Below are 18,422 nucleotides of genomic sequence, written 5' to 3'. Positions count from 1 at the left end.
CCAGAAAAATCTTTCTCAAGCGCAAACCTGACCTTGGCAATCTCCACCTTAGGTCTCCACAGAGGCACAGCCTTTATGATAGAAGTAAACACCCTAAGCAGGGCCCATGGGGCTCTTAGGGATCTGGTTTTGCCTTCCCCTTCAGCCTCATTCCTGATACCTACCCCATAAAGTATGAGGAAACAAGGCAGGGGTAGCTCCCTCCCAGGCTCCTCCCGCTCCTCAGCAGTGACCCAGGGCACATCTCAGAACCGCAGTTTCCTCTGGAAGGGCAGTGAATGAATAAAATAAAAGCAGTTAAGGAAATGAGCCAGCATTGAGTCAGCACTTGCCACATGCCAGCGTCATGGAAAGTGAATATGTACAGAGTACAGAAAATCTGATTTCATGCTGTGAGGGTGGTACTCTTATTGCGCTCATTTTACTGATGAGAAAATCTGAGATCTAGAGAAGTTAAATGAATTGTTGCAGATCACACAATTTGTAAGAGGGAGCTGGGACTAGAACCACTGTTTGATTCCAAAGTTCTTAACCTCTGTGCTTGGTTGTACATTTGCATAAAGCTTAGCACATACAAAACACTAAAAAAAAAAAAAAAAAAAAAAAAAAAAAAAAAAAATTCCTAACTACTTGCACAGCGAATGTATCACCCTCGCACTACCACAGTGCAAGTAGTTAGTACCACCACGTCAGGGATTCACTGTTGAATGAATAAATGAATGAACGAAAGAATCACTAACAAGTTTCTTTCTTTTATACATAGCTAACTTTTCCACAGAAATTAATGCAGACAAATTCCTTTGTAAATACTTATTTTCTTTAGAAACTCGTATTTTCATTTCCCACCTTGACTTCCTTCTACCAGTTTTTCTTCTATTGCACTTATGAGAACTCAGTGATTCCTAAGCTCTTCAGGATCACACTACTCACCTCAGTACACCAAGTTCTCACCACACCGAGGTATACTGCAGGCACTCAAAAAATCTTGTAAATACATTGATCTAGTTAATTCATTTCTGTTATTTTTGATTAATAACATGAAAACATCTCAGGAAAAGACTGCCTAAGAGAAGAACGTAGAGCAGTGAAATATAGGGGATCAAAACAGAGCAGATAATCTTACGCCGCTTTCTTTGGTCCTCTTGAACATTCCCATGTAACTTTCCATATTTCCATTTTTTGTAGCTAAACTGTTACTTGCCACTTATTGTTTAACCATCAGTTTAGGCATTTGATTTCCATGACCCTAAATCATATCTTTTTTTTATTTGTATAAATGTATTTGTATAAATCATATCTTTTTTTATTTGTCTAAATCATGTTCTGATGCTCTTTCTCTCTTGTTCTGTTGCCTTCCAAACATTTCATTACTAAGATTGAGCTCATTCATTCATGAACCCTAGTCCTTCCTTAATTCTAGCCCTATGACATCTTGTACGTGTTTACTAAAAACATTAAACTTCACCAAATGCACTTTTCTGTAATTTAAGAGAGCAAAGCCCAGCGAAGTGATCTTTAGTATCTCCAACGGCAAAATCATAGAAACATAATGTGAGCATCTGGCCCACCCCCAGCTTCTCACCCCCACCACTTTCTTTATGTAGAAGAAAGCCTAAAACACTATTTTTTAAAAAAAGAATTGATGGTTTTACATCAAAGAAACTTTCCACACTCACACAGAACAATTAACAAACCCTCAAAAAAATTGTTTCATTCACAAACAAGTGCCAGTAAAATATTAGTAGAAATATAAAGGTAACTTATAAATTAAAACACAGAAATGAAAACAAGAAAACCTGGGCAATTGTCCAGAGAGTGCTACTGGAGTGCCAGGCTGTGAATTGTGAAGCTGTTTGGCTAAGCTTTTCACCTGTTTCCAAGCAATTTGGTTTCACTCACTTTACAACGAAGACATTGCTTAACTACTTTTTACCAAGTTTGTTTCAAATCCTGACTTCCAAAAAGTTTTAATGGTTCACACACCAAATCATACCAAAATGGAGCCCATTTAAAAGAAGCAGGTAGAGTGAGTAGTTTTATTAATCATTCAGTAAACATCTGCTGGGTACTGGTGCCAGAGCTCACCTGGTGTCACAGAGAACATAGAGTCAATCTGATGTGTGAACAGACAGCCACAGTGGACAGATGGTTAGAGATGTGTGTGCAAGGTACAGGTGATACACCAGAGACAGACGTCTGCAGTAGAAGTGTTATGGAGAGACCTCAAAGATGTCACACCTTGAACTGTGTCATAAGCAGCTCATGGCATCTGGCTGATTTGGTGCTCCTGGAACTGAGGGCACCTGAAAATCCGGCAGAAAAAAAAAAATGATGCAGCTAAGAGCATCTCTGGGAGATCAGGGAGGGTTTGTATGGTGTCCAAGGAGTCAGGGCTCTCATTTTGAGGGAAGTGGGAAGCCTTGAAGAGAAAGTAGGGCTGGAGGCAGTCCGGGGTGCTTGGAAAGCTCAGTCTGGCGGCCTGCAGTGAATGGACGGGAGCTGTGTGAGCCTGGTGGTCAAGAGACTGGCAGGAAGACACCTCTCCCGCAGGGGTGAGGTGACACAGCAAGTGGGACAGTGGGAATGTGGTGGGGAGGTGACACTGAGGGGACAGTGCAGGAGTGGAAGCCACAGGAATTTTCAGCTGACTAGGCATGAGGGCATGGGCAGGAGAGAGGATGGGGCTTCTGGTGTTTCACTGTTCCTCCGTGCATTTCCAACAGGAACCATATGCATCCTCCCAAGCGTCTCACTCACAATGTCACTGGAGCTAAGCACCCTTCTCTGCTGGTGGTTGGCCTGGCAGGATAGGGAGGAGTGGGGAACTAAGGGGAGATTGGGGGCAGAAGAAGCAGTTACCCCCAAATCTGTCTAGACCACTCCACAAAGCGTCTCTTGAAACAAGAGAAGAGAGAGGGGTGCCAGGCCTCTACCCCATCTGTCCCCTCCCATCTCCCAGTGTCTTAACCCACTTTGCCTGGTTTCAAGCTGGGTGGGACCGAAATGGGGGTAGGCTTTGGAAAAAGCCTAACTAACTGTTACTCTTGGAATAAAAATTCTGCTGCAGGTTGAGGCAAACTAACCAACGATGCTGTACCAGGGGCTTGTCAGAGCTGGGTCATGGTGATCTCCTCACAGCTTTATATATCTGGAGACACTCATTTCCCAGTTAAGAAAGCAGCCTCTGTCTCAGGTGCAACCTAACTGCCTCTTGGCCTGTCAGGTTTTTTCAGCCTTCAGGGCTTTGTGGCTTGCTTGCTTTTTGTGGCTCAATTTCCTGCTAAAGTTTTCACTGTGGCTGTTGTGTTCATTTGTCTGAGGCTTTCAAAACAGAGGTCTTTACTATTTTGGTACCCCAGGACAGAAAGACTGTGTTTTGAAACCTTTTTTTTCCATTACAACACACATAGAAAATGACGAGACTTGTACAGAGTTCAAGGTCACATGGATGGGGCTGCCAGGGGCAACTGGACAAGGGGCTGAAGGACCAAAAACTCCAGCCTCAGGATTTAACTCTGTCTCTTTCCCCCTTCCCCCAATTATTTATTTGTTCATTCATTCAGTAAATATTTACCAAAGATTTCTCCTGTGTTAGATACATTTTAAATGGTTATAGGGATCCATTAACGCATATTATTTAATTCTTTAATAACAGGGAGACGGACTGCTTTGATCAATCAATTCTAACTGGGGAGATCAGGAAGTGGGTGATTTCTCTATAAAAATAAACTGTTCCAGAATAATAAGAGGCCTTCATGGAAGACTGCTGGATGTCCACTGACCTCTGTGTTTCCTCCTGCAGACAATGTAGACCAAGGTCCTGCAGGCCAGGGTCAAGTCTGAGGCCTCCATCCTGGTTCCTGTGTTAGCCAACATCTCTGACCTGCTCTCACACTGTGTGTTTTCATTCCTCTTGCTCTCACCCCAGGAGTGTTCTCATTATTTCTTTCATTCACCTATTTACTCAATACCAACGGGAGCATTCATTTACAGGTGAAAAGAGTAAACGGAGAAGTGGCAGCTCTTCCTTGGAAGAGCTTTGGGAAAAAAACATAGAAGTTGGCACATGGCCTCAGGACAGTGTGGTCAGGCAGGGGAGTTTCAGTGTGGCTGCTAAATTCCGTTGCAGATTCCATCCACATTGTGTGTGGGTGAAATGTGATAAAGAGAAAAGTCAGAAGGATTCTTCCCTCTTTATTTAAAAGTATTACCTGTACCATTTGTTATTTGTTAAAGATATATTTTACTGTTGTGAAAAAACCAATAAACAAATTCCATGCTTATTATTAGTACAAGGATGGAAAATAATTTTTTTTTTTTTGAGACGAAGTCTTGCTCTGTCGCCCAGACTGGAGTGCAGTGGCGTAATCTCGGCTCACTGCAAGCTCCGCCTCCCGGGTTCACGCCATTCTCCTGCCTCAGCCTCCCAAGCAGCTGGGACTACAGGGGCCCGCCACCACGCCTGGCTAATTTTTTGTATTTTTAGTAGAGATGGAGTTTCACCGTGTTAGCCAGGATGGTCTCAATCTCCTGACCTCGTGATCCACTTGCCTCAGCCTGGAAAATAATTTTATCTTGAGTGCCATCTCTAGTTGATTGACAGTAAGTCCTTGCAGTAGGGGGATAAGGAGGACTCTGAGGCTCAGTCCAAACACAGTGGGAAAGGCTGACTAAATCAATTGTCTTCTCTCTTCTTAGGGACAAGTTTTTCTTGGCATCTGCCATGGACAGGGTAAGGGTAGGGGAGGGTCACATAATGATATCATGCATTTGTTTGCATTTCAACTTGGGTGAGTACCCATTTAATTTAGTTTCCAAGAGATGATAAATTGAATGTTATTTTGAATTCTTTTTAGCATATGAATAGAGATATTATTACTTCATAATTGCCTGAAGTAATTTCCAAATAAGGTCATCATATATCCCCAAAGGGAAGGTAGTTTTTGGCTTGTATAGAGAATTCATGTGAATTACAAGCCAGACTTTATACACAAACTTTCTCTCATGCCTAACTAATTGCAAGGTATTTTTAATAATCAAAACAAGAAACTTGGATTCAGAATATCTTCATTCTTCGATCTGTGATTCATATGACCTTCTGGGTCTTATTCTTAGTGAACACGGTTTACCCAAAGCCATTAGACTTTTATAAGCTATCCACATCAAATGTAAATATTGACAAATACCCCCAGAAGCTGTTAAAAATACCAGACTGTATCCCACAGGGTTCATTTAACAATAACAACAGGATTTTGAGTCACAGAAGAATAAAATCTCCTTTGGTTCGTCACATTTTCATTTGGTTTTGGCTTTAAACATCAGGCAAAATTCCAGGTATTTGGGAGTCAAAAATACTGGGCTGGGCTAGGCTAGGGAATGGAAACCAGAGGGATGAGGCAGTAAAAATGTTCCGAGTGATGACAAGAGGCTGAAACATGTCAGAAGGGAAACAAAGAAATGTTAGACGGTAAAAACAAAGGAAAGGGGAGTTTCTGTAAAAGCAGTGCAGGATGCATGATGCAGAAGAAAAGAATGTTTTTTTAATCCACATAAATACATTTTAATAATGTCAAAAAGCCATTTGTCAGAGGTGTGCAGCACATTTATTTAGCTAGTCACTTACACACTGGCTCATTTGTTAAGGGCTGAAGTTGCAGGAAGCCCTATAATTGAAGAGCTAAAGAGACAGCCTGAGCTAGGCATGGTGGTTCACGCCTGTAATCCCAGCGTTTTGGGAGACTGAGAAGGGATGATCACTTGAGCCCAGGAGTTTGAGACCAGCCTAGGCAACATTGGGAGACTCTCTCTCTCTCTCTCTCTTATTTTTTTTTTAATGAGACACACCTGATTTATTATACGACAGGGCTCAGTTGCCAATCACCAGCATCATCCAAGGAGGATTACAAATTACATTTGGTTTGGTTGATAGGTTTCTGGCATTGTTGCTCACTTCTGCTGTTGGATTGGCTTCCATCCCTGCAGTCCTGGGCCAGGGAATGTTGGCCACAGCAGGTGAATGCGGCATCCCACTGAATGGCAGGAAACACCCTGGGGCTCAACCCAGCTGCACCTGGCTTTGGTTGTTGAAAGAATGTATGAATAAGCAAGTACCGAATAGACAGCACTCTACTTGTATGGGGAGGGGGGATGTATAAACTCTCCATACATGCAAAATAGGCACATCAACATTCAGAATTAACTGCCCGACTAATTGAGGTCCAGGAAGGTTCAACTATATCTCTGAGGGGCTAGAGGGCTCCAGCTAATATTTGGATTATATATAGGACTAATTATTCAAGTGAGGGAAAAGAAGTGTCAAAAGAATATTCAAATTCTGGTTATGTGACTGAGGAAAATAAACACTGGAGAGTACAGAGCATTCAGATGTATTTGTGAGTGATGTACAGAAAGCTGCCAATATGATGTTGATTCATTTGGTTCTCTCCAATTTTCAGTTAAGAAAACAACAAATGCTATTAATAGTACAAGGACAAGATGAGCTGAGAAACTACCTTTGCTTCCTCCCTCCCATGCCTGAGGCTGGTCATCCAGCCCCTCTCTGCTCTGGAGTTTAGGCTGGAAAAGAGGAAGCAGAGGCCTGAGGCCACATCCCCAGGATGGGAGTGGGGCTGTTCCTGTCTCTGAGGCTTGGGGATCCACAACCCCCTAGACATTCACAATTTCTGACACTTGAGCTTTAGGAATAATTACTTTTGTTGTTGTTGTTGCCTTTTTAAAAGTGTCATTGCAAACAGGATCTCTCTTTCAAGCTTCCCAAACTAGTATTGCTAATTTGTCTTCCCCAAGAAAGGCTTCCTGATCGAAGATAAAGTAATTCTGACAGTTTCCTTTAACATGAGAGTCCTTGTAAGCACTTGCCTTTCTCCTTAGAGACAAGTTTTTAGGGGAGGAGGAGAAACATGCTCACTGCTGATTTAGGCATAGATGCTAAATATGAGGGTCTGATGTGTCTTCTTCTATAGACCAGATCTTTAGCTCAAGAATTCCCATGCATGGGTGTTAGAATTTCAGTCATTTTTGCTTTTCTCTGTTTAACCTCTCTCCTTTATAGATCTTACCCAGCCCCTCTATGTGGTTAAGAGGAACTTGAATGGCCATTACCCACTCTGCTATCTTCTGAACAGTAATTTTCACCCTAGCAGGTCCTGACTGCTATCCTCAGCACTTAGCAGAGAGCCTGGCATGTGGTAATGCTGAATGAAGATTTGCGGATTGAATGAATAAATGAGCCCCGAAGACTCAGGCTCAAAACTGGGCTCATGCTCCTCCCATTCCCCAGGCCATCATTTCTGTTACTACCAGAGTAACATCCCGCGAGCATCCTGGAAACCTCTTCACCTGTAAAACGGTGGCCAACTGGAAGCACCTGAAAGACCTATGCTATCTGTCCACAAGGAAATAGCTGCCAATAAATAAATAAATAACTGTGAAGGAGAAATTAGAGAGTTGTCATGCAAACTTAGACTTGTCCAGAGACAACCAAGTAATGTGGGCAGATTAGAAGCAAGAGAGAGGAGTGGGGAGGAGCTGAGATGCTGAGAAGTAACATGTGATAGACCACCCTCTCCAATTCCCCCACTTTATAGATAAGGAAACCACTGCCAAACTCACACAGCTAATAAGTGGAAGAGCCAAGAAGTAAAACCTGGGTGTTCTGATGTCCCATACAAATCTCTTTCCACTGCTCCTGTCTGCTGCAGCCTTATACAGTCCAATGGTGCCCAGTAAGTCCAGGAAAAGTCTTCAGATTGCATTTCAGGGTTTGCGATAGCAAGCCTTAGCTGTCAGTGGCAAGCCAAAGTAGAAGAATCCAGCCCCTGTGTAGGAGCATTAAAACCTGCTGACTGTCCCACTGCCTGGTGCTTGAACCCTCATAATCATCTTTTGATTACACCCTCTCTTGAGCCACCCCTGCCAAGAGAAGGTGAGTACAGCCAGCACTTACTGTGGACTGGCCCTGTGCTAAGCACATTATATGCACTACTATCTCTTCTAAACCCCACAGCACCCTAGGTGTGGAGACATCAATCACATACCTCACACATGTGGAAATGGAGGCTTCATGAGATTAAATAACCTGCTCCCAGTCCATAGATTCTAAGTGGTAGGAAGGGGACTTGATCCCAGTCTCACCCCCACGTTTACTCCTTAGCCCTATACCTACCAGACAGCCTGCCTTTTGCAACTGGTTCCTGTGGATTTGGCCTCCCCAATTACCAGAGTTCAGGCGTTATCATCTCACACTTGGACTGCTGCCTGGCCTTTTTCCTCACCCTCTTCTCTCCTGTCTTCTCCCTCCCATCCATTTCTACTCATCTTCCAAAACTGTGATTTGCCTGCATAGCTGGGAGGGTTTTTCCTCACATCAACCAATTCCCTAGTTCTGTGTGGACACCAGCTTGGTGTCCAACAATTCAAATGGATTCTGACACTCTCTACCTGGACTTAGCATCAGATCCCACAAGTGAGAAGGCTCAAATGCACAAGACTGCCCCCACTTCAGACACCAGTGGAGAGTCCTGGGCCGCCTGTATTCCCAACCGACTAGTTATAAATTGGAGGTTGCCATGACCCTATCCTTAGGATAGATAATTGGCTAGAACAATTCACAGAACTTGGAAAGCACTTTACTCACCATTACTGGCTTATTACAAAGCATACGACTAGGGAACAAGCAAGTGAAGAGATGCACAGGGCAAGACATGGGAGTGGATGGGTGGAGCTTCCATGCCCACTCGTGCGCATCACCTTCCCAGCACCTCAATATGTTCACCAACTTGGAAGCTCTCTGAATCTGGTTGTTTAGGGGTCTTCATGAAAGTTTATCATGAAGGCATGATTGATTAATTCATTGACCATTGGAGACTGAACTTGATCTCTAGCCCATCTCCTCCCTCTAGAGGTCAGGGAGGCCGGGCTGAAAGTTGTAACCCTCTAGTCATAAATTAGTCTTTCTGGTGACCAGCTCCCTTCCTGAAGCTATCTAGGGGTCCCCAGTCATCGATCATCTCATTAGCATACAAAAGCGCACACACACACACACACACACACACAAACTGCTTTTTCTACTGTCACACTTAACACAGAACACTTCTGTGACCAGATGTGTGTGGGATTTCCCCCACACACCAAGCAATTCTCCAGAAAACACAAACTGAGAGTCCTATAATTGAATTCAATTCTGATACTGTCTCAAGACACTGTCAGATCCCATAGGTTAAGGGCTCAGTTCTACAAGACTGTCCTGACTTCAGGCTGATCACAAGCCTGAGGTTGTGCTTCTGGCTGAATGGCTATAAATCGGGGATTTCCATTGATCCCTCCGTGGCTTCAATTAACTTGCTAGGACAGCTCACAGAACTCACTCATTAGTTTATTATAAAGGCTACTACAAAGGATATAGATGAACAGCCAAGTGAAGAATGGATAGACCAAGGTATGGGAGCAACGTGGAGCTTTCCTGCCCTCCCTGGGTGTGCACCCTCCAGGAACCTCCATGTGCTCAGCAACCAAAAAGCTCCTCACATCTTGTTCAAGAGTCTTTGTAGAGCTGAATCTCCTGTCCCACCCTCCTTTCCTGGACTTTGGTGGGTGGGACTGAAAGTTCCAACTATTTGATCCCCTAATCCCTTGAACTTGCTGGTGAGTGGCTCCATCTTGAAGCTATCTAGGGACCTCACCCTAAGTCTGCAGGAGTATAAAGCCAAATATTACCATGGGGTTATTATGAATCACAAAGGACATTTCTATTACTTAGGAAATTTCTAGGGTTTTAGGAGCTATGCGACAGGTACTGGGGACAAGGACCAAATATTTATTTTTTATTATACCACAGTTGTCTTCTACTCAGAAACCACATGGTTGCCCGTGGCAACATAGCTCAAACTTCTCAGGTGGTCGTTAGAGTTTACACGACCTCTTCTGCCATGATTCCTGCTACCTTACTTTGGTCCGACCTGGTCCATTGTGTAGATTCCTGCCTCTACACCTTTGCCCCATCCTCCTGTCCCTTCACTGAATCAAAACATTTCACTGTAGGTCTCCAGTTGTTCAGATATGTATGGGACCTCAGAGGTAAGCTGGTTCAAACTTCTATTTTATAGATGAGGAACTGGTGATGCTGAGAAGTGAATTGCATAGCCACAGATTGTAGATTTATCTCTTAAAATGCAGAAAGAACCGTAGTGATCTCTGAATTTCCAGTGAGGAGGGTTAAAGGTGATAAGCTTTAAATTAGCAAACTATTAAGTGAACTTTCAAAACACAAATCACAAGGAAAAAAAGATTAATTCAATTACAACAAATGAAGAATTTCTATTCAATGAAAGATACCATGGACAAAATTAATAGACCTAACATCATCATAATATGTTTGCAGTCTTGAAAATTGATCACAGATCAAAACCTATAACTCCTGAAAGTCAAAAAATATAAAACTAACCCAATTTTAAAAATACCAAAGAATATGAATAAGCAATTAGGGAAGAAGAAACTTAAAAAGTTAACAAACATGTAAAAAAAAGTCCAAACTCACTAGTTATTAGAAAAGTACATAATAAAGCAGCAATGTGTATTTTACACCTACAATAAAGCTGGATACTGCCATGACATATAGGAAAAATACAGAAATTTACATGTCCTGTTTGGGAATGGGAGCAGGTGGAAGAGAATGGAGGGTGCCAGTCATTGAGGAAAGCAGTCTGGTAGTACTCAAAGTATGCCCTGTGGCCAGCAATTCTGCTCCTGGGTAGAAATCCTCTGGTGAGACCACCCAGGAAGATATTTGGAGCAGCATTATTTGTGGAGGCAGGGTGTTAGGTGCCATCTCCAAACCCATCGGCCAGGGAGCACATGTTTGTAAAGTACGTGGAGATGAGTAAAATACACAGAGCACAATTCACAGTGGTGTGTAGGTACAAGTGCATCTAGGGCAACATGGACAAATCATAAAAACAACAAGTTCAGGACAAAAGTAAGAAACAGAAAGGGTTAAATAACAGGACTAGGTATGCAATTATAAAATATAAGCACATAAAGGTTTTGCAAGTGCATGTAGAAACAAAACTATATGCAGTCATCAAACACATTAGAATGTTGTCTATGTGGGAGGTGGAGGGTAGTGAACAAAGGGCCATTCTATCTGACTAACCTGTCCCCTGGGTGAGTTAAAGGCAGGGGCCATGGTTCCCACCCTGGCTGTTGCCTCCCCCATTTAGGAGCAATTGGCTAGGGTTAAGGCTGCAGTCTTATGGGCAGGAAGCGGGTTCAGCAGCCAGGGCCTCAGAAGCAGGAGCCAAGTGGAGAAAAGGCACACTTCTAGGGGACCCTAGAGACCTGCTCAAAGCTACCTTCCCCACAGCCTGTCTTGATGGTGAGAATCTCACCTCTGCAGGTGGATACCTTCAGTTTTGTGCTGTGGGGAGATTTCATAAGTCTGCTCAATGAGTAAATATAACAAAAATAGTTTAGGCAATGATACTTAGGTAAGATGGTAGAGGGGAGGCAGGCGGTAGACTGTGCCAGGCTGTGAGAACCAGATAAGCTGATGCACAACCCAAACCTTCCCTTCCTCACAATTCCCCTCCTCCCCATCCAGGGCACATGAAACTAACTTTCAGTGAGCACTTACTATTAATATAAGTCAGCAGGGGTTATCTCATGCATTCCTCACAAACCTCTGCAAGTTGGGGGTTATCACTGCTGTTTTACAGCTAAGGAACATGAAGTTCAGAGAAAGTAACCAGGCCAAGCGCATACTGTCAGTGCTTCCACGCTGTCTTCCTCGTGCCTCAGGGGACAACAGTCCTTCCACTGAGACAGCTACACTAACTGGTGAGTTTTGCTATCCTCTTCCCAGTTTTCTGCCTAGTAGTGGGTCCAGGGGGTCTCCAGGATTGCCCTGGGGCCTCTACAGCAATCAGGATTACTCCAGTAGTTCTAGAAAGTGTACACCTCCTTGGAAGTTCCTGCTCGAGGGGACTCCTGTGTTTTAGCTGGATTCTAGGAAATTCCTCTTTGTCCTCCATATGCTTCAGTCCTTTTATGTGGCTCCTTTGAACTAGGTCCAGTCTCCAGGAAACTGGAGATGCCCCTCCACAACTGTTTTCCACCCTGATTTGAATCCCCAGTGTCCTAGGAATCAATATGCGGTGAGTGGTTATGGTGGAGGAACGTTTATACCACAATAGCAATAAATTCTCTGAGGGTTAGTATAATATAAACAATGGACAGTGAAATGTCTGTGCAATACAGGAGGACAGCAGAGCTTTAGCACATGCTTCAGCACTACAGAACTAGGATTTTATGCCGGTCAAATCATGTCTGACAAACCCCCAAACTGCACAGAGTAAGTCCTGAGGACACAGCCATCTAACCTTGCCATTTGATCTGCTCCCAATCTTTACCTCCTGCCAACATTATGTAAGTAGCCTATTTTTCCTCAGAACCCAATTCAATTATCTTGAGCAAAATTTGAAAGAAAGTAATTTCATGCAACAAAAAGGATTTTGAACATCCACAGAAGAGATAGGCTGTAACTTACAGCAGTTTATTCAGGCCTCACGTAGATGTCCTGTCATAAACATTTGATACCATGATTAATATTGGGAGCTCAACTGGACTTACAAGAGGGAAATATTATTAGGGAAAACTAGAAATTCTTCATTCTTTTTTTTCCACTGAAAAGGGTTCACACAATTGTGGAGAAAAGAGTGTCACAAAAAGTAAAATCTACAAAGTCGTGGTTTATGTGCAAAATAAAACAAACACATGTAAGTTTATTCTACCCTTCTGGGAGGAAGTGGAGACACAGGGTAGCAAAAATTCAATTCTATAAATATTTATTTTGTCATTACTGAGTGCAAAGTATCAGGGAAGCGTAGCTGTGGAATACCAATGCTTAAGAGACCACAGAGTTCTTGAAACCCACAATTCTTGTTCAAATCCAGATGCGGGTAAGCCCCACCTCATGAACTCTGAAGGCTGAAGGATCAGCGGGAATTTCTGCTGCTGAATGTCCCTGATAAGCTCAGAAGCATCAGAATGGAGGGAGCTTCCTCCCCTTCTCTCATCTCATGAAAATGAGCTTTCTGGTTGTGGCAGGTAGGGGAGGGACCTTTAAAACCATACAGTGGTGCCCTCTTATCATCTTTTCCTGTCCTCGTTTCTCCAAGCTTCCAGAGGGGAAAATAAAACCAAACAAATCCCTCAGCATTGTGATCTCCTGACCCCTAAGCTCTTCTCATATGAAGTGTGCTGTTAGCTTTCTGTATCCCAGCCTGATCACACTTCCCTTTCCCTTCCACACTTGTGGACTTCACAGATTTCTCTGGACCTTTCTCTGGAGACTTCTCTGTTCTTCCTCTTCCAAAGCTCTTAAGTTTTCTTCTCCCAAGTTTCTCCACAGTCTTGCTGAATCCCTTTACTCAAGGCTTTTACACAGGGTTAAATTTGGGTGGTGGTTTGATTTTTTTTTTTTTAACCACCATATATACATCTTGGTTGTACTTATTTATTACTATGCAACCCCCTCTGCTCCTTTTCTAGAATTTAGTGCAAAAAAAGGCATTACCTTTAGCAGAACATTGGGGACTTTGAACTAAACTTTTACACATGTTTTAAGAGCCCATTATCTCTTAAGCTAGACTCTTCCTAAATCTCTGCTGTCAAACCTACTTTATTGAAATCCTTTGAAACCCAAGTGTTTCCACATTTTGGCTCTCTCTGAAGTTTCTTTCTTTTCTTTCTTTTTTCTTTCTTTCTTTCCTTTTCTTAACCCTATATTATCATGTCTGGTAATAATAACATTTATAGACACCACACTATGTGTCTGGTAATAATATAGAGACCACACTATGTGCACTATGTACAATTATGATCCTTATTTTTATACAGGATAGAACTGAGGCAAGAAAGAGTAAATAACTTGCTCAAGGTCACATAGAAGGTAGTCAAACAGAGAATCTACCCCAAAGCTGTGAGCTTAATTATGCTCAAGCTCCAGGGTCAAAGGGATCTGGTGTCCATTCTTATCACGTCTCCCTTTTTGGGGGGATGGTGCCTGATAATTTATTCAGCTTCTTTGACGCTGTTTCCTTTTCAATAAGATTGAGATAAAGCATTTTTTGAAAGATCTAGATTGAGATAAAGCATTCTTATAAAGACCTAGCAGTAAATGAGAACTGCGTGAGGGACCTGATTCCGTCCCTAGCACTGGATAACTGTCAGTGCTTCTATGCACCCCACCTGAAGACCCTCGCAGGCAGGAGAGGGTCCTGCTCCTCTAAATATTCCCATCTCATAGTGGGGGCGCAATAACATCCGTTTAAGAAGAATCGTCCAAGGGACTTCTATGCATCCAGCTGGCACACTGGCCGGAGTCTCACTTTATCCCCACATCTCTCCGCGCCCTGGTCCTAGGCTTGCCACACTCTGCCATCCGCTGCTTCTCCAGCCCGGCTCCTCTCTCAGTTCGGGACTCTTACCCCGGGCGCGGGCTCGGGTCTTACCATGGCATCGTAGCGCAGGGCGTTCATGAAGTGCGCCACCTCGGCACCCTTGTACACGGTGAACCAGATGGTGCCCTGGTACTGGTCGCCGGCGTCCAGCAGCAGCACGTTGGGTTCGGCGCGTCGGATCTGCTGCACCTTCGTGAAGAGCCGAGCCACACCACCCATGCAGCGGCTGGCGTTGACGCACTTGCTGGAGTCCTCGCTGGTCTGCTCCAGCCGGCTGTGCACGTCGTTGGTGTGCAGAATCGTGAGCTCCCAGGCGCCGGCCGCAGACCACAGCAGCGCGCCGACGGCGAGGAGTAGCGTCGCGGGCGCCCGCGCGGCTCGGGGACACATAGCTGTGGCGCGTGAACTGGGTGCGAAAGCGGGCGAGCGGGGCGAGTGCCGGCGAGTAGGGGTGAGCAGCTAGGGCCGGGGTTCTGCGCCCTGGCCGGAGGGGCGGGGCGCGGGTCAGGGCCGGGGCGTGTCCTTCTTCAGCCTGGAGGCCGGCTTGGCTGCCAGGCGCATACTCGCGACGTCACCCGATCCGACCCTGGCACCCGGAGAGGCCCTGGCGCGGCTGTCGGCTGGCACCCGCTCCCAGCAGGAAGAGTGGGGAGGTTGTTCCCGGCGGCGAGCGGGCACCGGCCGCATCCCGGCCGAACCAGGGAGCCTGGGCGCGGGCAGTTCGGCCTGGTGCGCTGCTCGTTCGGAGGCGAGAGGAAGGAATTGGAGGGTTCCACCCCGCGCGTGGGTCCTCGCTGAGTCTGGCCTCATTCGAGGCACGGGTTTTTCTACAAGAGAAATGTTACGGATTGTGTTGGGTTTGTGGTTGAGCGAGCTCATCACTTCAAAGAACCAAAGAGGGAAGAGAGAGGGGACGGGAAGAAAGATGAGCGAGCTGAGGGGCAGACAGGAGGAGTAAAGAAAGGCCGGGCAGAGGAGCTTCTTGCAGTTTTGGGCTGTGAGAGTTTCGGGCTCACTGAGATGTGACGCTTCCTATTGAGTTGAGAACTCACGAGGTCTACGATGCTTAGACAAAAAATCTCAGAAACTAAGAAATCATTCGAATCCAGTTCCTCGTTTATTCACGACTAAAACCTTGGTGATAAAACAGTGGCGACGCGTGGACAGCTCCTGGAAGCAAAAACACCATTGGGGTAAAATCCGACAGCTATCGGGACGGGAAGGGATGCTGCCCTTCGTTGCTTTTCTGGTCTTTTTTTTCTATTTGACTTATCTTTTTTTCTTTCTTTCTTTCGTCGCGTGTGCTTTCGGTGTCCTAGTGAAGTCATAGCCAAATACAATGTTAGGAAGATTTCCCTCTATGTTTTCTCGTAAGAGTTTTATAATTTAAACTCTTAGACCTTTAATCCATTTTGTGTTAATTTTCATATATGGTATAAGAGTCCAAATTTATTCTTTTGTATGTGGATATCCCGTTTTTTTAGTACCATTTGTTGAAAAGACGTTCTGTGCCCGTTTTTAAGACACTGGCCTGAGGCTCGGAGATTGTAAATCATTTGCCAAGAAAGGCCATGCAGTTTGGGAGCAGCAGAGCCTGGGGCTACACAAGACCCTTGCTTCTGGGACACCCTCTAATGTCATGCTTTGCAAGGTTTTGCTCTGTCCCTCTTTGAGCACCTGCTAGAAGCAGGTAAAAGAACTGGTAGTTTTACTGTTTTAACTTAAAAAAATGATTTTAGATTTACAGAAAAGTTGCAGAGGTAATAAAGAGAGTTCCCACATACCCATCACCCATATTGCCCTATATTAACAGCTTATATAACCAATGAAACTAAAAAGTTAACAGCGATACAAAACTATTAACTGCATTACTGATTTTATTTTAATTTCACCAACTGTTCCACTAATGTCATTTTTCTGTGCCAGGATCCAATCCAGGATACCATATTGCAGTTAGTTTTCATGTGTTCATAGCCTCCTCTAATCTGTGACAGTTTCTCAAGTCAGTTGTCTTCAAAAACCTTGACACTTTTGAACAGTACTGGTTTCTCTATACTGTCCCTCAGTTTGGGTTTGTCTCATGTTTTCTCATGATTGGACTGAATCTGTGGATGTTTAGGAAGAATGCTACAGAGATTATGTGCCTTTCTCATTGCCTGGTATCTGTGGGTACATGATATCAACATGACCTATCACTGATCACTGGGGAACTGATCATTTGTTGTTTCTTGTCTTTTAAACCTAAGCCACTGCAATAGGTTCTGAAATTCCTGTCCTGGGGATGCTACCAGATTTCTGTTTCAATATCATTTCCATGCCATTTGTTTTCATATAGGTCTAAAATGGCCTTTGATTGTTTATTACACCAAGTTCAAGCTTCACAAACTGGCCTTTTGAAGTCTCATTTTATCCAGCCAACTTTACCTTCCACTGTTCCTCATACATTCCCTCTGTCCTCATTTTTTTCTCTCCAAACCACCATTCCCAGTCTGTCCTCAGGCCAAGGTCCAGGGTTCCTTCAATTTCTTGTTCAAGTCAACATGAAATTACTTTGACTCCTTCACACGGCAGTCAGTTTTTCTCTTTTCTAAATTTCTGGTCAGTTCCTTACAATCTCACTTTAATGTGGTTTTGCTTTTTTTTTCTCCAGGTGTTTAATGTGTGTTTTTGGTCTTCTCTCCAAGTGATGGAAACAGAGTTGCTGCTTCAGTGGTAGTAGTACTTGGAATTCAAGTAACACTAACCTAAAATCTACTGTAGACCCATTGGGCGATAGTATGAAAGAACCAAGAAGGATTTCGGCTGTCCTGGAGCTGATAATGCTGCAAACAAGGTGAGGGTGCATACACTAAGTAGCAGCAAAGCCATGAGGATCATAGAAAATTTCCCAAGTCCATGAGGAAAAAAAATATGCAGGCAAAAATCTACATACAAATCAGGGCTTTATTTATTGTTTCATCAGTTGATTAGACTTAAGCAAGTAATGAAGAAAATGTCAAAATAATGCAGAATAAACTTAAAAGTGTGTGGTACTAATATCCGTTTCATTGGGAATAGCCCCTTAAATTGAGGAAATATGATTTCAGTACATATTAGAAAACTATTATCTGATTCAGGAAAAATCTCACTCACATCATTGATGAACAACATATCTAGTGCTAAAACTAGGTTCTAATTTAATGAGTATAGCCTGTACTACACTCATTATATAATATACACTCATTATATAATAGGGTGACAAATACTTTAATAATAGATTACATATTAGATCCAATGACAATATGTTATTGATTTATTAGAAAATAAATGGGTATATAACTCCATTTGTCAAATCACAGTTCAATCGGAACCATAGGTTGGCTATAGATTACAAAAGTTCTGCAAAAACCAATGAAAGCAGTCTGTAGGAACCAATAGTAAAATTTACAAATAGTAAATTGTGTGTAACAATCTTTTATATCAGAAAAATTTATAATAAATAATAAATATGTGTGTATATAAATGCATGCATTTTTCTTTAAGAGTCAGTTGTTGAACATTTACCAGCACACCGCTAGAGCTATCTAATGGATAATACATGTTTAAGTTTCTTTTGTAATGAGAACCTATTTTATGTCTTATCACAAAGTCTTTAATAAAATATCACTTTTTCTTTAAATTTGCTGAGATATATTTATTTAGGTGGGCTGAATTAAAACTCCGAGACCTGCTTTGAGATGAATGCAGGGTGAAAACAGGGACCGGCCAGGCGCAGTGGCTCACGCCTGTAATTCCAGCACTTTGGGAGGCTGAGGCGGGTGGATCACCTGAGGTCAGGAGTTTGAAACCAGCCTGGCCAGTATGGTGAAACTCCATCTCTACTAAAAATATACAAAATTAGCCAGGTGTGGTGGCAGGCACCTGGAGTCCTAGTTACTCGGGAGGCTGAGGCAGGAGAATCTCTTG

At 43.5% G+C, this 18,422-nt stretch overlaps 1 protein-coding gene across 1 annotated transcript in view; it reads right to left on the bottom strand.

The window, feature by feature from the left end:
• The window catches only part of NT5E (5'-nucleotidase ecto), a 45,222-nt gene extending 29,852 nt beyond the window's left edge, over positions 1-15,370 (bottom strand). The window contains exon 1 of the mRNA XM_050788148.1: positions 14,529-15,370. Within this exon, the coding sequence (XP_050644105.1) occupies positions 14,529-14,867 (339 nt within the window). The 5' untranslated portion in view covers positions 14,868-15,370. The remainder of the gene's footprint in view (positions 1-14,528) is intronic.
• Positions 15,371-18,422: the final 3,052 nt, after the last annotated feature.

The sequence above is a fragment of the Macaca thibetana genome, chromosome 4 (assembly GCF_024542745.1).
Source record: "Macaca thibetana thibetana isolate TM-01 chromosome 4, ASM2454274v1, whole genome shotgun sequence".
In the NCBI taxonomy this organism is placed as follows: Eukaryota; Metazoa; Chordata; class Mammalia; order Primates; family Cercopithecidae; genus Macaca; species Macaca thibetana.
This window is presented reverse-complemented; position numbering and strand designations above follow the sequence as displayed.